Below are 23,867 nucleotides of genomic sequence, written 5' to 3'. Positions count from 1 at the left end.
GCTTTCAAACCTTAAGTATCTGATCTCAGAAAAAGCAGACATGGCTCTGATTATACATGCAGCAAAAACAGCTACTGTAATCAATAGGCTTTCTCAGCTGTCAATCAAACTGTGAACTCTGACCCTCTCACTGAGATCATTGTAGTTTTTGAAAGTCAGCCAAGCATTCAGAAAATTGGAAATTGTCGACGAACAATTTGAACACATGTTGCACTACCTGCCCAGATGATCAAAGCAGTCTAGCAGATGTTTAGTTTTTAATTAACTGTAACCAATTTTTTTAGGGTCCAAAGAATGGAGGGAGATGTAATAAACTTCAGATCATAACAGATAAACAGACCCCACGCCTATGTAGTATCACGTATGTGTAATTTCATCATAAGCAAATTATCTTGGATACAAAAGCATGTAACAGCCAGTATAAAGTGATTTCTTGATTGTCTCACTCTGCAATATTAACATGTTGTGAGCAGAAATATACAAAGATTGATGGCACAGAGGCTGACCACTCAGCCCATTGTGTCCTTGTTGAACTGTTCAACTTGTCAAAGTTCCAGTGTGTAGATGAAAATAGTTGTTTCTCTGCCTCACAGCAAGCTCATAGGCACCTGGGTAGCATGCTGCTCCAGCAGATCAAAGAAAGAGTGTGACTCACCTTCCGTGGAGGAACCCAGGTAACAGCCTAGTTACAGTGAAAATCAGATGTGTATGCATGTGGTGTGTGTGTGTATATGTGTCTGTATGGTGTGTGCGCAGGTGTATGTGTGTGATGTGTGCATGTGCAAGAATGTGTTTGTGTGTGTGTGGTGTGTATGAATTTGTGTAGTGTGTGCATGTGTAAGAGTGCATGTGTGTGTGATCTGTGCATGTGTAAGTATATGTGTGTTTGTGGTGCATGAATGTGTGCATGTGTGGTGTGTGTGTGTGTGTTGTGATTCTACATTCTGAGTACTCCCAATCTCTAATCTACTTTACCACTTTGTAATGTTTTCACCCATGTGAACTAAGTTGCATATTGAAAGCAGAATAGTGCAGATGCTGGATGTCTGAAATAAAAGAATAAAAAGCCGGAAGCAGCCGACAGGCCATGCAGCATCTGTGAAGATAGCAGCAGAGTTAACACAATGAACAAATTAGATTTCTATTGAATGGTCATCAACTTCAAACTCTAACTCTGGGCAGGATTCTCTGTAAGAAGTCTGACAACACCAGGTTTAAGTCCAACCAATTTATTTGATAGTAAACTCACAAGCTTTCAGGGTTTGCCCTTTCCTCAGGTGAATGGAGAATTCACCCCGAAAGCTTATGAGTTTGCTATCAAATAAATCGGTTGGACTTAAACCTGGTGTTGTCAGACTTCTTACTGTGTTTACCCCAGTCCAACGCTGCATCTCCACATCAGGATTCTCTGACCATGATACTGGTGGGCATCATTGCAGGCGGGTTGGGAATATTTTGAGAGTTGGGGAGCTGTCCATTCATATTTTTCCATCCTGACCACCAGTGTCAGGTCTGGAAAGCCCTGCCATCTGTTTCTCTTCCTGCAGCTGCTGCGTGACATGCTGAGCATTTCCAGCATTTTCTGTTTTTGCTTCATTTTTATAATACATGCCTTCACAGATGTCACTCACCATGGGCAAATTGCAAATTGTGCCAAGTGTATTTTTTGATCCTGGCAAAAGATTTACTCAATTCTTCTTTGACCAATTTATTCGGTGATTTAATACATTTTTTCCCTCTCTTAGAGCCTAATCCGCTGTCCCACTATTCGAGTTCTTTCCAAGGCTGGAATAGTTTCTTCCAATTTGCAGATCAAAGCATGGGGACAGAAGGAAGAATTTTACTTGCTTTTTATAAGCAGGGCAGTGGGGTGTTGGGTTTATTGTTTCTTGTTCCTACATGAATTAGCTTGATGATTTACATTTTAAAACCTGTCCTACATAATGATTTGCTTCAGTCATATGGATCATTTGGAATGCCGTTTATCTCCTATCCTGTGGGCCATGTATTGTAACATTGCGAGTGTTCTCCTTCGTTACACCCTCTGTCAGCGGTTAGAGAGTGAGTACTGTGAACTGATCATCCATTCATATGCAGGACCCTGAGTGGCCTCTCGATGTCATGCTGCAGCAGTGTGTCACGGAACGCGAGTGAATTGCAAGAGGAAACAAAAAGAAAGTAAGTCATAATTTTGGAGCTGATTGTATCGTTTGATTTGAGGCAGCACGGTGGCACAATGGTTAGCACTGCTGCCTCACAGCGCCAGGGACCCGGGTTCTATTCCCGGCTTGGCTGATCATCTGTGTGGAGTTTGTACGTTTTCCCCGTGCCTGCGTGGGTTTCCTCCAGTTGCTCCAGTTTACTCCCACATCTAAAGATCTGCGGGTTAGGTGGATTGGCCATGCTAAATTGCCCGTTAATGTCAGGGAGACGAGCTAGAATAAGTGTATGGGGTTATGGGGATAGGGTCTGGGTGGGATTGTGGTCAGTGCAGTCTTGATGGGCCAAATAGCCTCTTTCCGCACTATAGGATTCTGTGACACCTAGGGGACGCACTGTTCACCTGTCTCGTCGGAGCTTTGACTAAGTCTTTTGAAACTCCACATACACAAGTTTATTGCACTATCTCATTGGCTCTCTATTACTGAAGTCAGTCAAGTTTGTCAGACATAATTAGCCAACACCAGTTTAAAGGTAGTCTTAATCAAGCATATTCTTCCAAGTGATGGTTAACTTTGCTCCAGATTATAGAATTGACCGGCATGTAATTTTGCAAAAAAACTTTGTTTTAATGTAGCACCTTTCATAATTTCAAGATGCCCTGAAGAGTCTGATAGCCAATGATGTAGATGTCAACCAGTATCACCAATTACAATGTAGAGAACACCCTAGTCAACCTGACCTACCGAGGTTTTACTAACAGCAATGAGGTAATGATCAAATAATCTGTTGTTTAAAATATATATGTCTAGTTCCTCCTCACTCCCATTTTGAAAAGGTAACATTTACAACCAATCCCATATCCAAGGAGAATACCTAGAAAACTGTAAACAGTTTTGGTCCTGTTATCGAAAGAAAGATATATTGGTATTGTTGGCAGCCCAGAGGAGGTTCACTTGGTTGTCCCTGGGTATGGAGGGATTTTCATGTGAGGAGAGATTGAGTAGGTTGGTCCTGTACTCATTGGAGTTGAGAAGAGTGAGAAGTGATCTTATTGAGACATATAAGATTGTCAGGGGATTTGACAGTGTAGATGCTGAGAGATTGTTTCCCCTTGGAGGTGAGCTTAGGGCCAGAGGGCATCATCTCAGAGTAAGGGCGTCGCCCATTTAAGATAGAGATGAGGAGGAATTTCTTCTCCCAGAGGGTAGTGGAATTCCTTACCCCAGAGGACTGTAGAGGCTGAGTCATTAAGTATGATCAAGGCTGAGATAGACGGATTTTTAATTAGTAAGGAAATCAAGAGGATAAAGGATAGGAACGTGGAAGTGAGGATTATCACATCACATTAGTCATGATCTCATTGAATGGTGGAGCAGACTCAATGGGCCAAATGGCCTACTTCCGCCCCTATATCTAATGGTCTTATGGAGAGTTGAAAGATTGTAGGTACCTTAGATCAGTCACTTAAGTACCAACCAGTGGGGATGGCATTTTTACATCCAATTCTGCTAACCTCTGTACCTGTCCTTTATCTATTTTTATCCTATCCAATTGCCCTACTATTTCCCACTTTACTGTGACATTTTTTCAAGATTGGTCATTTTGAACTACGGCCATGTCCCCTCACTTCACAAGAAGATAATTATTTTCTCCTTGATTGGTAGAACCTTCCTTTAACGATTCTCTCACTCTTTATCTGTTTCATAAAATGCATTAGTGTTCTATTTTATATTACGTGTTAACTTTTCTCCACATAGAATCGTAGAATCCTGTCCTACTCATGCCCAATATCTTTACCCCCACGCATTTACCCTGCTAGTCCGCCTGACACTGAGGGGTAATTTAGCACGGCCAATCAACCTAACCCGCACATCTTTGGACTATGGGAGGAAACTGGAGCACCCAGAGGAAACCCGCACAGACACAGAGAGAATGTCCAAACTCCACACAGACAGTCACCCGAGGCCAGAATCAAACCCGGGTACCTGGCACAATGAGGCAGCAGTGCTAACCATTGTGCCAATGTGTCACCATTCTTTCTTTGCCCCCCTTATCTCAGTTTCCGATTCTTCCTCTGTTTGATTCTGTACTGCGTTATAAACCTAACGTTTATCATAAGATTCCTTTTTTCTCCCTTTCCGAAAGGACCAACTGGGGTTTTTATTTTGCAGGAAGAGCTGCGGTGTCTTGCTATCCTGCTGCAGCGGTAGGTCACCAGATGAATCGGAATGGATCAGGTAAAAGCTAAGATTTTTCTGTGGAGGGTGGTACAGAGGGCTGTCGGTTCATTTCTGTACAACGTTCCCAGTTCTTGCATTGGACAGGCTGCTCAACAGCAGCAGGCAAAATTACACCATCCTCTCTTCCCTGCTGTGTCTGCACGGATGTCAAGCGTCAAAAAACTTCACTCCTTGGGACAAAGAGTTACACTTTAAGATTTGCGATATCTCCTTTGACTTCACTATGGCTGAATCTCAACTTTTGGTTGGGGGCCAGAATGGGCAGGAATGGAATGGATGAAGCTTTATACCATTCACCCAGATTTCCACTGAAGACCGTAGGCAGGAAAATTGAGCAGGACATTCCCCATGAGCAGCCAATCCATTGCCCCCTGGTTTTACTTGCCCTGCTCAAGTTGAAGTTCATTGTACTGTGTATAGTATCGGTGTAGATTTTCGATCTTCTGCCTCGATGTTCTGCCTCCCATTCTCAATGAAAATATTAAGTGGGGGATTTCCAAACTTTTCAAAACCTCTGAGTTGCTGCCAACATCACATCAAGTAACCAAATGTTGTCTAGGTTGTTTGAGGAAACCTAATGGTGCAGTGTTAAGAAACTATAGCCTAGCCGACAGTGCAGTACTGGGAGAACAGAGTGTATTGCACAACACCTTCTAATGGTATATTACTGAAAAACTAGGATGTAATTGTATCTCTGTTCAATCTTTATAAGGTTTAGGTCTCTGGACTTGAATAGAGAATCCCAAGCTGAGTTTTGTTAATGAGAACCATAGAATCTACAATGCAGAAGAAGGCCATTAGGCCCATCGAGCCTGCACCAGGCTACATGCTGGGCCTCTGAAATCACTTCTCCCTCAGTTGCTGAAGATGCAGCAACAGAGCCAGGGAATGCAGGAGGGGCTGACAGCCACACTGGACCGACTGTGAGGCTGTTGGGAGGAGTCCTAAGGCTTTCAGGTGGACCAGCAATTGCCTGTCTAGCATGCTTCCCAGGCCAAAATCTGCTATGGAAAGCCTGGAGGAGGGGATCCTCACCATGAGTGGCAGGCTCCAAGCAATGGTCGAGTCACAGCAGGCCACAGCTGAGGGACTGAACAGGCTTCACGAGATTCTGCAGCCCATGGTTGAGAGGCCCGAGAGCTTGCAGAAGACCCAACGGGACAGTGCTGAGACACAATGGGCTATGGCATCAACCCTTGAAAAGGTGACCCAGTCTCAGAGGGTCATGGCTATGGGCTTGCAGAGCATGGTCGACTCTCAGAGAATATTTGCTGCAGCCATTGAGAGATGCCCCCACCCACCCCCCGACTCAAGTGGCCATCGCTGAGGGCTCAACCACCATGGGCAGGATGCAGGTGGTTCTCCAGGACTGGCAGTGCCGGGTAACGCCGGAGCTACTGGAGCTCACTGCAGAAACAACTGCCGTCCCATAGAGTGACCCAGGGGTCCACAGGAATCCCAAGGGAGGAGGAACGGCTCAAGCCCATGCCAAGGCCTTCCAGCCAGGTGACTTGGCTGTGGCTACACCTTCTGACTCCCCGCTTTCTGACACTGGGGCATCTCAGGGGCAACGGGATGAAGAGGGTGTCATGGAAACATCCCAGGCACCTGGAAACAGGCCAGGATCTCCAGAGGATGCCTGCCATGTGCATCACAGGCCACGGGGCATCGTAGGCAGCTGGCCCCCTGCACCTCCGATGTACATTCTGCGAGTCACTGAGACGTACTGCTAGGCCACTTAAGGTTAAGAAATTGTAGTTGCACTGAGATGGCATGGGTGAAGGACTGCACTAGTTTGAAAGATATTTAACCACCTTAACGTTTTCTGTTCACAAGTTTTTATGTTAGAACATCTTATTTAAACACCTTTATTGCAATTAAGTGTTTTTTTCACCACCCTCCCATGTCTAATTTGTCTCAGATTTCTGTCAAATAGGAATCCATTGATGATCGCCGGAGGGATGCTTCATGTGAATGTCAGTTTGGGAGGCCCCTCAATGCTGTGTCATTGAGAAAAGGAAGGCATTAGTTCCCCAGATCCCACAAGTGATTCCCTTCCCGTCCCCCACCCCACCCACCCCAGAACCCTGTGTGGAGGTTTCAGATCCCTTGCCCACTATACATATGTGGGCCCAGGTGCCAGCATACATGCGGAGCTCAGGGAGCAGTCACCAGGGTGTCATCGTAATGGTACTTAGTGAGTCGTCATCACCCTCCTGCCTGCCAAAAAACTCGCTAGCACAAAGCACCCAGGCCCACCACTCTGGTGTGGTAATGGTGCAGGATATAGAAGGAATTTTGTAGAGGGGGTGTGGGTTGTGGGGAGATGGAACCCACAGACACAAACTCCTAGCGAGTGAACCGTATGGTGATCAAGGCCTCCCTTGCCACCCTCGTATGCCTCATTTGGGATGCCAGCCCTCCAGTGCCTGGTTGGTGTTCCTCGGCATGCTCTTCCTCATCTTCCTCCTCCTCCTCCACCTGCTGGTCATCCTCCCCAGTGATGCCTGGCTGGCCAGCCTCCGCATCCTCCTCCTCCTCCTCCTCCTCCAATAGGTCACCTCTCTGTACAGCCAGATTGTGCAATGCACAGCACGCGACCACTATACAGGAGGAGATCACTGGGTTGTAATGGAGGGCCCCGCCAGATCTGTATGGGCACCGGAATCGCATTTTTAGGAGTCCAATGCACCTCTCCACTATTGCACTGCTGGCTCCATGGGTTTCATTATAGCGGGTCTCTGCTGCAGTCACAGGCCTCCACAGAGGCGTCATCAGCCATGTCCGAAATGCATAACCCATATCCCACATGAGCCACCCCTGCAGCCTGGGCTCCTCCTCAAATGCCCCCTGGATATTCGAGCTCCTGACAATGAAACTGCTGTGCACGCTGCCTGGGTGTCTTGCGCAGACATGCATAATGTTCATGTTATGGTCACGTACAAGTTGAACATTCAGGGAATGGAACCTCTTTCTGATGATGAATCTCTGCAGATTCTGAGGGTTACATCGATGACTTGCTGAACCTTAAGCTTTCCCGCAATGGCTGTGAATCCTGCATCCCGGGCTTCCTGATGGGCCTGGTCCCAGCCTGGGCATACAGGCCTTCTGTGACCTGCTTGACAGAGGTATGCACAGCTGATTGGGAGATGCCACAGACATCTCCGCTTGGGGTCTGGAAGGAGCCAGTTGCATAAAGTTCAGAGTACCCGTCAATATGACAGCCACCGAGAGTGGGTGCCCATCCCCGCTTCTAGATGCCAGGTTCTGCACCAGGTTGCACAGGTGTTGCACTGTCTCCTTTCGGAGGCAGAGACATCAGCGGCGCACAGTGTCTGACATCTGTTCAAATGACACTTGGAACTGCCGGTGTCTCTGCTCCCTCCTTCTCCTGCATTCTTCTGGGTGAATGGCAGTCACCTCCTGCCTCTGGTGGTCGTCTCTCTCTCTGTCTCTACTCTTGAAACTGGTAAGGCCCGGGCTTCCTGTGCACACAATTCTTCCTCCAGCTCCTCCTCCTCAGCTCCAGCCGCAACGAAAAGAACATCAAGATCGATTGGTTGCGTCGCAAAAGCCATCTCGTCACTCTGAAGGGGGGGGAGGGGTGTGTGTGTGGTGGGGGGAGGGAATGGAGTAGAACACATGGTGAGGTTAAGGAATACTGTTTGCTCCTAGCACACCAACAGTCACTGTCCATACTCCCCAGCTCCCCCAGCCACATGCTCCCCAAAATCACAGCCTGCCTCAGTTTCTCCAGCCACATGCTTCCCACAATTGTAGCCCCCCCAATTCCCCCAGCCATATGCTCCCCATAATGACAGCACCCCCAGTCCCCCAGCCACATGCCCCCTACAATCACAGCCCCCCAATTCCCCCAGCCACATGCTCCCCACAATCACAATCCTCCCAGTTCCCCCAGCCACATGCCCCCCACAATCACAGCCCCCCAGTCCCTCAGCCACATGCCCCCTATAATCACAGCCCCCCAATTCCCCCAGCCATATGCTCCCCATAATGACAGCGCCCCCAGTCCCTCAGCCACATGCCCCCTACAATCACAGCCCCCCAATTCCTCCAGCCATATGCTCCCCAAAATCCCAATCCCCCCAATTCCCCCAGCCACATGCTCCCCACAATCACAGCTCCCCAATTCCCCCAGCCACATGCTCCCCACAATCACAGCCCCCCAATTCCCCCAGCCACATGCTCCCCACAATCACAATCCCCCCAGTTCCCCCAGCCACATGCTCCCCAAAATCACAATCCCCCCAGTTCCTCCAGCCACATGCTCCCCAAAATCACAATCCCCCCAATTCCCCCAGCCACATGCTCCCCACAATCACAGCCCCCCAATTCCCCCAGCCACATGCTCCCCACAATCACAATACCCGCAGTTCCCCCAGCCACATGCTCCCCACAATCACAGCCCCCCCAATTCCTCCAGCCACACGCTCACCACAGCTTCTTGCAAAGTTGAGAGGCTGTAGCAGTGCAGTTTGCGAGGGCTTTGTCTACATCCTTCAGATGAAAGTGAGCTGAATGAATTAGGACCCAGTAGTACCACAAGACCTGAGGTCAGTGCTGAGACCCGTGTCCTTACCTCAAGTCAGATATCGGACACCCTGCTGAGCAACAGCGTGTCCCCCCGCCCATTTGCAGAGCCACCACCAACCCGAGCCAGAAAATGATGGCAACGAAAGGGCACCCAAGAGTATCAGAGAGCCTTCGGATGCTATACAGTTACCTCCTCACTAACCCCTTACTGATGGAGCACCCGAATCGGACTTTTATTGAGCATGTCTGTTTCATGCCAATTCTGGATGGGCGAATGAAGTGGTAAAGAGGGAAGTAGCAGTAAAGTTGGGGGTGCAGCCCATTAATTCAATTTAAATACATTCAAATGCATTTAAATGGCTGTCGCACTACTCACCTCATGCCCGACTTTACCAAGTTTTTGCATTGAAAATGGGCGCAACTCGATGGTAAAATCGGGCCCTAATAGTCATGGCCAATCAACCTAACCTGCACATCTTTGGATTGTGGGAGGAAACTGGAGCACCTGGAGGAAACCCACACAGACATGGGGAGAATGTTCAACCTTCACGCAGGCAGTGACTCGAGGCTGGAATTGAACCCAGGTCGCTGGTGATGTGAGGCAGCAGTGCTAACAACTGTGCCACTGTGCACCCATAAGTAATTGTTGTTTCACTCCCTGCACCCAGTGGTGTGGTAAAGCAGACCTTCATCCATTTCTACAACAAAATGTTTTCCCAGGACAGACCACTAGTCTGCTACTAGAGGTTTATAGCTTGAGGGAGAGAGGTGCGGGGAGAGGAGGGCTGGTGGCGGGGGCCATTCCATATCAAGCGTGGCTGACCAGGAGTCTTCCCTGCTCTTACCGCTTGCCATTGTCATGTTTGGAAAGATTTGCAGGTTGGCATACTCCATCCGCTTGACTAGGTTATGAACACATCTTCCTTGGCCATCAAATCCTGGGTTGGGAATCAAACCCAAAGCTTCAGAGGCAGGGATGCTAACCCACTGCGCCAAAGATCCTCTGGTATGTAATGGTATCTTTGGTGAATCTTTCTGCCATGAGGTGTACAGAAATGAACAGGAAACCCAAACCGCAATATTTGGTAGCCCATTGTAAGTAATTCACACTTGCCAATAGTCCAGACGTCAAAGAGCGATGAAGGACAATCTGTCTGTATAAATTGCTGGAAGCAGGATGATAGAAAATAGTTTGCAGCTGTTTGCAGAGTGAAGTCGCTGGCTCTGTTTTGGAGTACAGCTTCCACAAGCACACTTCCTTTCCTCCGTTCTAAGCAGCATGATCTGGGGAGAAAGCAGGATTAGATTATTGAGTTGAACAATCAGTAATGATCGCAATGAATGGCACAGCAGGCTTGAAGGGCCAAATGGCCGCCTCCTGTTCCTATCTTCAATATTTCTATGTTTCTATTAAGAGACAGGCTTTAGCGATAAACTTGTCTGAGCTCTTGAACTATAATAGCAACTGTTTGGCCAAATTTGACCTTGTCCTCAGAGTTACTACCACTCCAAGAGGTTGCTGGACAACGGGTTGCGATTTAGAATCATACAGTGCTGAGGAGACCCCTCGGCCCATTGAGTCTGCACCGACTTGTGAGAAACATCTGACCTCCCACCTAATCCCATTTACCAGCAATTGGCCAATAGCCCTGAACATGCCAAGTGCTCATTCAGATACTTTCTGAAGGATGTGAGGCAACCCGTCTCCACCACCCTCCCAGGCAGTGCAGTCCAGACCATCACCACCCTCTGGGTAAAAAAGATTTTCCTCACATTCCCCCTTAAACCTCCCGCTCCAGCCTGTCCCTAGCCCAGAGGAATTCAGGCAAGTTGTCGTCCCATTGCTGTCCTAAGCCAACAAGATGGAGCCATTCCTGTTCTGTGCCTCAATTTCTCACTGGGATTAACTCACTTGCCTGCTGGACCGGCTACAGAAGTATTTTAAATGTGTCTGACACAAATGGCAGCTGACAGGTTGAACATCCTGCATAAAATCTACACACATGCGTTCCATTATCTTAGGAATTCAATCAAGTTAAAACATTGTAAATATGGATTCTTACAGACTTATTTCAAATGGCAGACTTTGTTTAAACTGTTTCGAACACCAATGACAACACAACAAAACAAGCTTCCTTCCCACCCTCACTGAAGCCTGTGTTTTCTCCATAGGCCTTGCTGTTGTACCTGGATGTCTTGTTGCAGAACTGGATTAAAGGGTAATGTTGAAGCCAGGTGAGTGCATACTGAAGGGAAAAACAGAAAATGCTGGAAATACCCTGCAGGTCAGGCAGCGAGTGTGGTGAGAAACAGCGTTAATTTGCGCATCAAGCTGGTCGTCAGTGGACACTAATGCCCCAGACCAGTGTTTATGGATTTGCATTGAAGATTAAGGTCCAACTCTGTAATACAGCTGGCTGAGTTCCTTCTGGAAATCATCTGGACAATAGCTATTCATTTCAACTAGAATAGTGCGTCCATTAAAAACAGTGGGGTGAAACGGTGACTGCCTCACAGTGCCAGAGACCCAGGTTTGATTCTGTCTGTGACTGTCTGCATGGAGTTTGCACATTCTCCCCATGTCTGCAAGGATTTCTTTTCGGTGCTAAGTTTCCCTGAGTGTGCAGAGATGAGCAGGTTAGATGAATTGACCGTGCTGAATTGCCTCTTAGTGTCCAAAGATGTGCAGGTTAGATCAATTGGCCATAGTAAATTGCCCTTGTTGTCCAAAGATGTGCAGATTAGGTGGATTGGCCATGCTAAATTGCCCCTTAGTGTCCAAAGATGTGAAGGTTAGATGGATTGGCCATGCTAAATTGCCCCTTAGTGTCCAAAGATGGACAGCTTAGATGAATTGGTTGTGCTAAGTTGTCCGTTAGTTTCCAAATATGTGCAGGTTAGGTGGATTGGCCATGCTAAAGCCCCTTATTATCCATAGATGTGTAGGTTAGGGGGAGAGTTGGTGAAGACCTGATGTTCTGGATGGCCTTTGTCTGCATTGTCTGGACTCTATGGATTCTGGAACAGGATCTTGACCTGCTGTCAGTTGTTTATTGCTGAAATCTGAACTGGTAGATGTCAACCTCCGATTACTCAGTTACAATGTTGGGATATTTCTGGCATTTCTTCGAGTTTTTTAAAATTTCTGCTATTTTATCCATTGACACCTTGATCTTGTATAAATTATAGTTCACCTCTATTTATTTTGGCAAGCTTGATGTTGTGTTTCAATAAATGGTATTTATTTCAGGAATACAATCACCCCACTATTGATTCCTCAGTATTATGTTTTTAATTTGTTTGTGAGCTATGGCATTGCTGGCAAAATCAACACTGGGTGGCCCATCCCTAATAGTCCTTGAGAAGATGGTGGTGAGTGGCTTCTTGAACTGCTGCAATCCATAATTCAAGGATAATCCCTGACAGTCCATAAGTCCAGAAGACCAAAAGACCAGAAGACATAGGAACAGAATTAGGCCACTCAGCCCATCGAGCCAGCTCTGCCATTCAATCATGGCTGATATCTTTCTCATTTTCACACTCCTGCCAAAGTGGTCCACTTTGGTAGGAATAATGGTAGGAAGGATTATTACTTACGTGGAGAAAAACTGCAGCAGGCGACGGTGCAGAGGGACCTCAGGGTCCTTGTGCATAAGTCGCAAAAACCCAGCTTGCAGGTGCAGCAGGTGGTCAGGAAGGCGAATGGGATGCTGGCCTTCATCGCGAGGGGGATTGAATATAAAAGTAGGGAGGTCTTGCTGCGGCTGTATAGGGCATTGGTGAGGCTGCAGCTGGAGTACTGTGTGCAGTTTTGGGCGCCGTACTTACGCAAGGATATTTTGGCCTTGGAGGGAGTGCAGAGGAGGTTTACTAGGCTGATGCGGGAGTTGAGGGGGTTGAGCTATGAGGAGAGGCTGAATAAATTAGGCTTGTACTCGTTAGAGTTTAGAAGAATGAGGGGAGATCTCATTGAGACATATAAGATGATGAATGGGATGGATGGGATAGAGGTGGAGAGACTCTTCCTGCTCAGAAAGGATAGTAGGACTAGGGGGCACAGCCTCAAGATAAAGGGGGGGGCGGTTTAGAACGGAGTTGAGGAGGAACTTCTTCACTCAAAGGGTGGTGAATCTCTGGAATTCTCTGCCCGTTGAAGTGGTGGAGGCTACCTCGCTAAATATTTTTAAGACGCGGGTTGATGGGTTTTTGATAAGAGAGGGGATTAAGGGTTATGAGGAGAGGGCGGGAATGTGGAACTGAGCCAAGACAGATTAGCCATGATCTTATTGAATGGCGGGGCAGGCTCAAAGGGCTAGTTGGCCTACTCCTGCTCCTATTTCTTATGTTCTTATGTTTCTTATGTTTTCCCCATAACCCCTGATCCCCATGTTAATCAAGAACCTATCTCTGTCTTAAAGACACTCAATGATCTGGCCTCCACAGCCTTCTATGTCAAAGAGCTCCACAGATTCACCACTCTGGCTGAAGAAATTCCTCCTTATCTCTGTTTTAAAGGATTGTCCCTTTAGTCTGAGGTTGTACCATCTGATTCTAGTTTTTCCTACTAGGGGAAACACCCTCTCCACGTCCACTCTATTCAGGCCTCGCAGTATCCTGTAAGTTTCAATAAAATGCCCCCTCATCCTTCCAAACTTCAACAAGTGCAGACCCAGAGTCTTCAACCGTTCCTCATTTGACAAGCTCTGCATTCCAGGAATCATTCTTGTGAACCTCCTTTGGACCTTTTCCAAGGCCAGCATATCCCTCCTTAGATGCAGGATCCAAAACTGCTCACAGTATTCCAGATGGGGCCTGACCAGATCCTTATGCAGCTTCAGAAGTAGATCCCTGCAATCCAGTGTTGTCCTGTAAGGAAAGGTTGGTCAGGCTTTAGGCTTGTATTCGCTGGAAGTTAGAAGAGGATTGATCGAAGCATATCTCCGGAGGGGTCTTGACAGGGTGGACATGGAGAGGGTGGACATGGAGAGTTTCCTCTTGTGGGAGAATCTAGATCTAGGGGATCCATGTTTAAAAACAAAGGGTCGTTCATTTAGTATGGAGATGAGGTGAAATGTTTTCATTAAGAGGGTCATGAATCTTTGAAATTCTTTTCCTGAAAAGATGGTGGAAGTAGCGTCTTTGAACCGTTTTAAGGCAGAGATGGATAGATTCTTAGTAAGCAGCCTGCTTCGCTGGTAAGGGTGGTGAGTTATTGAAGATAAGGCAGGACACAGATTTGAGGTTATAAACAGATCAAGTTCTAACAGGTTTAGGCAGGATAGATTCAGTAAGAATGTTCCCAATTGTGGGAGAGTCCAGATCTCGGGGTCGTAGTTTGAGGATAAGGGGTAAATCTTTTAGAACTGAGATGAGGAGAAATTTCTTCACCCAGAGAGGGGTGAATGTGTGAAATTCACCACCACAGAAGGTAGCTGAGACCAAAATGTTATGTGATTTCAAGAAGAAATTAAATATAGCTCTTGGGGCTAAAGGGATCAAGGGATATGGGGGAAAGGGGGAATCAGGATATTGAATTTGATGATCATACTTGATCATAGTAATTGTTGGAGCAGGCTTGAAGGGCCGAATGGCCTACACCTGATTCTATTTTCTGTTTCTATCAGCCATGATCGTATTAAACAGTGGAGCAGGCTGAATATTTTTCTTCTTTATTCTTTTTTGGGATTTGGGCCATTAGTCTGGGTCACTAGCAGGACCAGCATTTGGTGCCCACCTTCTTGAACTCTTGAACTGACATTGGTGGGTAATGGAGCCCATGTAGGCCACACCAAGTGAGGACAGCAGGTTTCCTTCCCTAAAGGGCATTTGTGAACCAGATAGATTTTTATGGCAATCAATGATAATTTCGAGGTCCCGTTACTGAGACTAACTTTATATTCCAGGCTTTGTGAATTCAACTTAAATCCCGCCAGTTGTTGTGGCAGGATTGAACTCTTGTCACTCGAGCACTAGGGGCGGCATGGTGGCACACTGGATGACACTGCTGCCTCACAGCATCAGGGACCCAGGTTCGGTTCCTGGCTTGGGTTACTTTCTGTGCGGAGTTTGCACATTCTCCCCATGTCTGTGTGGGTTTCCTCCAGCTGCTCTGGTTTCCTCCCACAGTTCAAAGATGTGTGGATTAGATTAGTTGGCCATGCTAAATTGCCCCTCTTTTGGAAAGATTAGCAGGGTAAATATGTGGGGTTGCAGGGATAGGGTGGGATAGGGAGTCAGTGTAGGCTTGATGGGCCGAATGGCATCTTTCTGTACTGTAGGATTCTATGATTAGCCTGAGTCTCTGGGTTACTCATCCGATGGCATTGCCACTACCCACCGTCTTCCTCCTACTCCTGCTCCGCGTTTGTATGTTTCACAGTAAAACTAATTCCAAAGAATTAACTAATGTGTGAGAATTACTGCTGTTATCTTCTTCTTGCTTACAGCAATTACCGGGGGTTATGGATGTCATGTTGCGACTGTGGGTTACAAAAGGAACACAATGAAATAAGGTGAGGACTTCCCTCTCCTCCCTTCCTCTGGCTGAGTGTTGCAATTTGCTGTACGCGAACAACAGGATTTGGAATTTAGTGATGTCTGAACGTGAGGCAGCAGAGTACCATATGGAGCGTGTCTGCAATCTGTTTACTTTCATCCTTGCGTTGTCCTTCCTCACTCCCCATTGGTTTTTTTGAAGAGATATCAGTGATTTGTTTATTCATTCGTGGGACATGGGCGTCACTGGCTGGCCAGCATATATTGCCCAACCCTAGTTGCCCTTGAGAAGGTGGTGAGCTGCCTTCTTGAATTATTGCAGTCCACAGGCTGTGGGCTGACCCACAATGCCATCAGGGAGGGAATTCCGGGATTTTGACCCAGCAACTGCAAAGGAATGTCCGATATATTTTCAAGTCAGGATTGTGAATGGCTTGGAGAGGAGCTTGCAAGTAATGGTGTTCCCAGTTGTTGTTGCCCTTGTCCTTCTAGATGGTCACGTGCATGTGTTTGGAAGGTGCTCTCTAAGGATCTTTGGTGAGGTTAGATAAAAATGAAACACTGTGGATGCATAGGCTTTGAAGAGGTCACACGGACTCCAAGTGTTAACTCAGTTTCTCTCTCCACAGATGCTGCCAGACTTGCTGAGTTTTCTACTTTTATCTCAGCGAGGTTAGAGCTGGGCAGTGGAGGTACTGAAAGAGCACCTGAGAACCGGGGTGAACTGACTGCCGTTGATGGTTTTTAGGAGGACTAGGGGACGCAGTTTAAAAACAAGGGGTCTCCCAAATATGTCAGAGATGAGAAGAATTTATTCTTTGTCACGTATCTTTGGAGCTCTGCTCCCCTTTGAGGGGTGAAAGCTGAGTCAGTGGATATTTTTAAGGCAGTGGTAGATAGATCCTTGACTAACAAGGGAGTCAGAGATTATCAGGGGGTTGATGGAATGTGGGGTTGAGGCCACAAAGTCAGATCAATCATGATCTTATTGAATGATGGAGCAAGTTTGAAGGGCCAAATGGCCTACTCCTGATTTGTATGTCTGAATGTCCTTTCTAGCCTGGAGAGAATCTTTTTTTTCTTTTGGAATGTATTCCATATCATCTTTTCATTATCCTGTCCTGCTTTGTTTGGTGTGTTTTTTAAATCTCCATTGTTAACTTCACTATTTTTTTCATTCATTCGTGGGACATGGGCATCGCTGGTTGGCCAGCATTTATTGCCCATCGCTAGTTGCCCTTGCTCAGAGAACAGTTGAGAGCCAACCACATTGTTGTGGCTCTGGAGTCACATGTAGGACCAGACCGAGTAAGAATGGCAGATTTCCTTCCCTAAAGGACATCAGTGAACCAGATGGGTTTTGCTGATAATCGGCAATGTTTTCATGGTCATCAGTAGGTTCTTAATTCCTGATTTTTTTAAAATTAAATTCAAATTCCACACCTGTCATGGTGAGATTTGAACCTGGGTCCCCCAGAGCTGAGTTTCTGGATTAATAGTTCAGCAATAATACCACTAGGCCATTGCCTCCCTGGTGCCAGTGTCTCTGCTCTGACTAAATGAAAAGAGGAAGGTCATTGGCAGGAAACATTGGGCTGAATCATACCTTTGTGCTCCCATGTGTGTTCTGCATCTGATGGTCAGCAGTGTTCCAACTTCCTGCTTGTCGTTGGTGAGTGGCCAATAATGTGGTAAAGGCTGCCAATTAGCGATAAGGGCAAGTTTTGCTTTGGTTTATTATTGTCATATGTATTAATATTCAGTCAAAAGTATTCTTTCTTGCGCGCTACACAGACAGATCATATCGTTCATAGAGAAGGAAAGGAGAGAGTGCAGAATGCAGTGTTACAGTCATAGCTGTGGTGTAGAGGAAGATCAATGTAATGCAAGGTGGGACCATTCAAAAGTTGGGAAGAAGCTGTTCTTGAGTCAGTTGGTACATGTCCACAGACTTTTGTGTCTTTTTCCCCAATGGAAGAAGGTGGAAGTGACTATGTCTGGAGTGCGTCGGATCCTTAATTATGCTGGCAGTTTTCCAAGGCAGTGGAAAGTGTAGATAGTGTCAATAGGTAGGAGACTGGTTTGAGAGATGGACGGGCTTCATTCATGACCCTCTGTAGTTTCTTGCGGTCTTCGGTAGAGCAGGAGACATATCAAGCTGTGATACAACCAGAAATAATGCTTTCTATGGTGCATCTGTAAAAGTTGGTGAGAGTCATAGTGGACATGCCAAATTCCCTTCGCCTCCTGAGAAAGTAGAAGCGTTGGTGGGATTTCTTAATTATAGTGTTGACATGGGGGTACCAGGACAGGTTGTTGGTTACAGGCCATCACCCTGCCCAATGAGTGCTGGAGGGTATTGTTGATATCATTTGCCATTCTTTACTTTTGTTTCAGGGACCTTTGCGATTGCTGGATTGCTTGCTGCAATAGAGGGTCAAAGGAGACCATTGAGATATATACTAATCCCATAACCAGGTGAAAAATTAAACATCGGATGATGAAAGTCTTCCTAAATCAGCAATGGAGCTGCATCTCAGTGTTCATATGGATGGTGCATTCACATCTCTCTACCGATCCATGAAAATTGCATGAAGAATTTGGTATGGGGGGCATTTTAATATGATGGTCCCGATATTTTTTTATGGGATGTGGGCATCACCAGCATTTATTGCCCATCCCTACTTGCCTCAGCTTTTGGGCAGGGTGGCTTGTTAGGCCCTTTAAGAGTCAACCACATTGCTGTGTGTCTGGAGCCACATGTAGGCCAGACTGGGTAAGGATGGCAGATTTCCTTCTCTGAAGGACATCATAAACTAGATGGGTTTTCACGACAATTGACAAAGGTTTCACAGTCATTGCTAGGTTTTAATTCCAGATTTTTATTGAATTTACATTTCACCATCTGCCATGGCGGGATTTGACTCCAGAACATTAGGCTGGATTATTAGTCTACTGACAATACCGCTACGCTACCACCACCTTTTACTTGGCATGTATAGCTGGGTGTTTACAGATTGATGTGGGTTGTCAGACTTTTTACTGTGTTTACAGATTTCCAGCCCCATTTTCACTCAGTTTTGAGACCATGTTCCATTTGTATGCACACCACTTACCTCACTGTCTGTCTATTTTCATCAAATCATAGAATTCCTACAGTGCAGAAGAGGCCATTCGGCCTACTGAGTCTGCACAAACCCTCCAAAAAGAGAGTCTTACTTGGGCCATCTCCCCCATCGTATCCTGTAAGCCCATATATTTCCCATGGCTAATCCATCTAATCTACAAATCTTGGGATACTAAGGATCAATTTAGCATGGCCAATCCATCTAACCTGCACACCTTTGTACACTAAGGGGCAATTTAACATTGCCAACCCGCCTAACCTGTACATTTTTGGAGTGTGGGAGGAAACCCAAGCAGACATGGGGAGAATGTGCAAACTCCATACAGACAGTCACCAAGGCTGGAATTTAACCCAGGTCTCTGATGCTGTTAGGCAGCAGTGCTAACCACTGTGCCACCATGCCGCCCCCGGGTGATCCTTGTAAATTACTGTCCAACTTTCTCAGTCATTCAAAAAATCACTAGTCAGAGTGAAATAGAATTAAGGCTATCCAGTGACAGATTGAAAAGCTTCATGAACATTTCTGTTTTTATTTAGCACCACAGGACAACAGCAAGCGACTAATTTCGTTTGGACCACAGGAACCAGCGGTAAGTTAAAATGTTTGATAATCGTGCAGTTGCAGTGGCAACTGATGTACGTATTTCAATTGAGAGTTCTGAAATAGGGACTGTTAAAAATTCATTCGCGGGATGTGGGTGTCGCTGGTTAGGCCCAGCATTTATTGTCCATCCCTAATTGCCCCTTGAGAAGATGATGGTGAGCCACTGTAGAATCATAGAATCACTACAGTGCAGAAGGAGGCCATTCAGCCCATTGAGTCTGCACTAACTACAATCCCACACAGGCCGTACCCCGTAAACCCACACATTTACCCTGCTAATCCCCCTGGCGCTAAAGGTCAATTTAGAATGGCCGGTCCACCTAACCTGCACATTTTTGGATGTGAGAACAAACCGGATCACCCGGAGGAAACCCACACAGACACGGGGAGAATATGCAAACTCCTGACAGTGACCCGAGGCCGGAATTGAACCCGGGTCTTTGGCATGGTGAGCCAGCAGTACTAATCACTGTGCCACTCTTGAACCACTGACCATCTTGAACCCTCTGCAGTTAGTGAGGACTTTCCAGGATTTTGACTCAGCGATACTGAAGGTCAGGATGCTGAGTGAGTTGGAGGGAACTTTCAGGTGATGTGTGACGCTATTGTCCTTCTAGATTGTAGCAATTGTGGGCAAGAGTAACATCTGTTAGGATTCTAAAAGAAATTCTAAAGCAGTCGACCAACTTGGGCATAATGGAGCTGGGATGAACATTGAGCATGATGTGTACTTGTGTTGCTGAAGATATGCCCATGTCTTGACAAGATTGTTGCTCAATGTCAGCATCAAGTTGCACATTAAATGAATAAAATAAGAAAAATACTAAATACGTATGACTTATATTTAGACTCTTATGCACTTGGAATATACTTCCATTCTGGTCACCACACTACCGGAAGGACGTGGAAGCTTTGGAGAGGGTACAGAAAAGATTTGCCAAGAAGTTGCCTGGTATGGATGGCATTAGCTATGAAGAGAGATTGGAGAAACATGGTTTGTTCTCACTGGAACGATGGAGGTTGAGGGGCGATCTGATAGAAGTTGACATGATCGTGAGGGGGATGGACAGTTGGAAGCTTTTTCCCAAAACGGAAGAGTCATTTGGAATGGGCAACAAATGCTGGCCCAGTCAGTGACACCCATGTCTCATGAACAAATAAAAATAAATTATCTTTTTAAAGTTTTTTAAGTAAGGCTTACATTAACACTGCAGTGAAGTTGCTGTGAAATTCCCCAAGTCACCACACACCTATACCTGTTTGGGTCAATGCACCTATTCAGCATGTCTTTCAGACTGTGGGGAGAAAACAGAGCTGCCGGAGGAAACACACGCAGACACGTGGAGAACATGCAAACTCCACACTGACGGTGACCTGAGACCAGAATTGAGCCCGAGGTGCCTGGCACTGTGAGGGAGCACTGTTAACCACTGTGCCAACAAAATTTGGATGAGAAAAATGCAGGGGTGTTAATGCTCCAGACATTTTTGGTTAAATTTCTTCTTTCTCCACAGTGCCTGCTGCAGGAGAGCCAGCACAAAAAGAAATTACAAAAGAACCTCCAAGAACAAAATGTAAGTAGATGTTTAAGCATATTTACATTTTAAGTTGGCAATCTTGATTCATTTTTAACTATATTTCCCTTGGGCATCTGTAAGTTTACTAATTGTAAAACAAATAAATTGAGTTACGAGAATTCTTTTGATTTTGATTTGATTTAATCAAATTTGATTCTGATGAAACCGGGCTCCATTACACAACACACAAATTACACTGTGCAGAAAAAACAGGAGCAGGAGTAGGTCATTCGTCCCTTCAAGACTGCTCTGCCATTTAATAGGATCATGGACACCATCTCAACACCATACACTCACTCTCTCCCCATGCTCCTCAACATCTTTAGACTCTAGTTATTAAACCATTGGGGAGGGCAACCTGTGGGCCATAGCTCCTGAGATTGGCCAACGAGACAGTTTCTATACTGACAGTGCAGAGGTAAGTGGTGCTTTTCACGTGGGCATCTCTCAGAGTCATGATATTGAGTTTATTGCCTCCCAAGACAGAATTGTCAATCTGTCCCAAGATCACTGATAACTGTCAGTGGGTTTCCTCTGGGTGCTCTGGTTTCCTTCCACAGTTCAAAGATGTGTGGCTTAGGTTAACTGGCCATGCTAAATTGCCCCTTAGTGTCCCAAGTTGCGTAGGTTAGAGGGATTAATGGGTAATATATGGGGATAGGGCCAGGGTGAGATTGTGGTTGGTGTAGACTCGATGGGCCAAATGACCTGTTCCTGCACTGTAGGATTTCTATGATTTTCTATGATTTTGTTATGAACTGTCCTCAAGAGTGAAAAAGATAAGCATAAAATTCTCTTTTGTTTTTACCATTTGAAGTTGATGACAGTTCCATCAATACACAAATGATTAAGCATTTTCTACAACTTGTTCTGAAATGTGTATTTATTCTTATTCATGGGGCCATGGTTGGTGCATGTGCCTCAATTTCAATCCTGTGGCTCTCACTGAAGTGGAGGAGAGTCACTCATGTGCCCCTTCGCTAGCCTGGGTCACCCACCACTCCACTGGACTGTCATTCAGGTTGTTCGTTAATGGGATGCAGGTATTGGTGGCTAGGCCAGCATTTATCGCCCATCGCTGGCAGGTAAAGCATTCATGCTGACAAGAGTCCAGAATTCTCTGGCCGTTCATGCCAGCGGGAATCCCTGGTCCCGGTGCAGTGAACTGAGGGTGAGCTGACACTAAGCCCACTGTCCTCACTGACAGAGCGGTGGAGTGTAAACGGCCAGAGAATTCTGGCCAGAGTAGTGATGGTGTTGATGACCACACCGATTCCCGTTTCCCCTCTTATATATTCACATATCAGCCACGGGAGACCAGACTGCTGCGAGACTAGCCACCCAGTGAAATGAGGCAGCATCTCTTTAAGAGCATGGCCAGTGGAAGTATTACTGTACTGAGATGTATTTGTGGAAAATGTAATTTTAAATCAAAGTTTACTTTCATTTGGTAAAATACCTGTGTGGTAGAAAAAAACTAGCTGAAGGAATTAGAATCATGATTTTAACGGTTGTATATATAAATAATGGTTTGTTATTATTGATCTTATTATTGAGCTTTGCTTCAATGGTAACATTCCTTTTGATTCGGAGAGCTCATAGAAGCCCTACAGTGCAGAAGGAAGTCATTCAGCCCATCGAGTCTGCGTCGACCACAATCCCACTCCAGGCCCCACACATTTACTCTGCTAATCCCTCTAACCTACACAGCCCATAACACTGCAGGCAATTTAGCATGGCCAATCAACCTAATCCACACATCTTTGGGCTGTGGGAGGAAACCCACGCAGACATGGGGAGAAGATGCAGACTCCACACAGATAGTGACCCAAGCCGGGGATCAATCCTAGGTCCTTGGCGCTGTGAGGCAGCAATGCCATCCACTGTGCCACCATGCCACCCAGAAACCTAACCTCAGCGAGAATTGAACTCACGTTCACTGGTTTATAAGACCAGTGCTCCAACCACTGAGTTTTGAAACCAACTACTACAAAGGGTGGCTGTACATAGTCATGCCCCACTCCCAGATGCATTAGCCCAGAATCCAGACCGATACTTCAGTGCAATACTGTGGCAATGCTGCACTAAATTTTCTGTGGCCTCGTTTGGAAGTTAAATGTCTCAATGGGTAATGCATAGGGCAGTTCTCACCATGCTCTGGCCACTATTTGTTCACCTCTCTCTCCCTCTTTGTTCTGAGTGAATTACGTCCACTGTATTGACAAGGTCACACAAAAAGATCACTGAAGAAATCACAATTGTTGGAATTGTTGAAACATTCCTTCAGAATTCTATTTTAGCAGTCCTTTAATGTGCCGATGACTGTTATTCTTATGATTTCAACTCCAATTTGAACTTTTGTCTTTCACAACAGCAACTGCAGAGGCATTGCCAAAGTATGCAGCAGTTAACAAGAAGAATAAGACGAGAGCTGGTATGTACAACCCTGGGCCGAATTCTCCCATTTTGAGACTAAGCACAGTAGCGGGCAGCTCTATAGTGCCTGTTGCTCTGACCAGAACGATCCTGGGCTCTGCACCTCATTAATTATGCACAGCCAAGCTCCTCACCGACTCTCCTGCTGGGTCGACAATTCATTCGCCACCTGCCCTCAGCAGATGGACTCAAACATCCCAGCGCCATATTTAAATGCCCCTCATGTCACTCCCTCCTGTCTTCACCAGAATGTCAGCATACAAGAGGGAAAAGGCTCACATTCAAGAAGAAACCTGTACCTCGATTCAATCATTCTCCCCCCAGTGCCCACCCGTGAAGCGCCCAGGCCCACTTGGGCCTCTGTCCACCCTTCCCCGCCTCTGGAGTCCTCATGTATCTCCTTCCAGTAAACAGTGTGTTATCCCTTTAACTCCTTTTATGAGCTTTTCGTGCAACCTTCATAGAATCATAGAATCCCTACAGTCCAGAAGGCCCATTTACTCTGCACCGACCACAATCCCACCCAGGCCCTATCCTTATAACCTCATGCATTTACCGTAGCTGGTACCCCTGACAGTGAGGAAGAATTTAGCATGGCCAACCCACTTAACCCACACATCTTTGATTGTGGGAGGAAACCAGAGCACCCAGAGGAAACCCACGCAGATACG

At 46.2% G+C, this 23,867-nt stretch overlaps 1 protein-coding gene across 1 annotated transcript; it reads left to right on the top strand.

Moving 5' to 3' along the window:
- Window positions 1-642: 642 nt before the first annotated feature.
- LOC145353709 (uncharacterized) lies at window positions 643-23,307 on the top strand. The gene is made up of 9 exons (XM_080204477.1): window positions 643-674; window positions 2,098-2,178; window positions 4,335-4,400; window positions 11,130-11,192; window positions 15,404-15,469; window positions 17,850-17,930; window positions 19,117-19,169; window positions 20,698-20,757; window positions 23,135-23,307. The coding sequence occupies exons 2-9, from the start codon at window positions 2,117-2,119 to the stop codon at window positions 23,305-23,307; spliced, it is 624 nt and encodes a 207-aa protein (XP_080060603.1). The 5' UTR covers window positions 643-674; window positions 2,098-2,116.
- Window positions 23,308-23,867: the final 560 nt, after the last annotated feature.

Source organism: Carcharhinus amblyrhynchos, chromosome 16 (assembly GCF_965287045.1).
Source record: "Carcharhinus amblyrhynchos chromosome 16, sCarAmb.v2.hapA, whole genome shotgun sequence".
Classification (NCBI taxonomy): Eukaryota; Metazoa; Chordata; class Chondrichthyes; order Carcharhiniformes; family Carcharhinidae; genus Carcharhinus; species Carcharhinus amblyrhynchos.
This window is presented reverse-complemented; position numbering and strand designations above follow the sequence as displayed.

What these genes read in the sequence shown, in the direction of transcription:
- LOC145353709 (XM_080204477.1), top strand. Translation starts at nt 2,117, where the DNA reads ATGTCATGCTGCAGCAGTGTGTCACGGAACGCGAGTGAATTGCAAGAG. An exon ending in CAAGAGGAAACAAAAAGAAA is followed by an intron (nt 2,179 to 4,334) that starts GTAAGTCATAAT and finishes TTTATTTTGCAG; the next exon opens with GAAGAGCTGCGGTGTCTTGC. An exon ending in TTGGACCACAGGAACCAGCG is followed by an intron (nt 19,170 to 20,697) that starts GTAAGTTAAAAT and finishes CTTTCTCCACAG; the next exon opens with TGCCTGCTGCAGGAGAGCCA.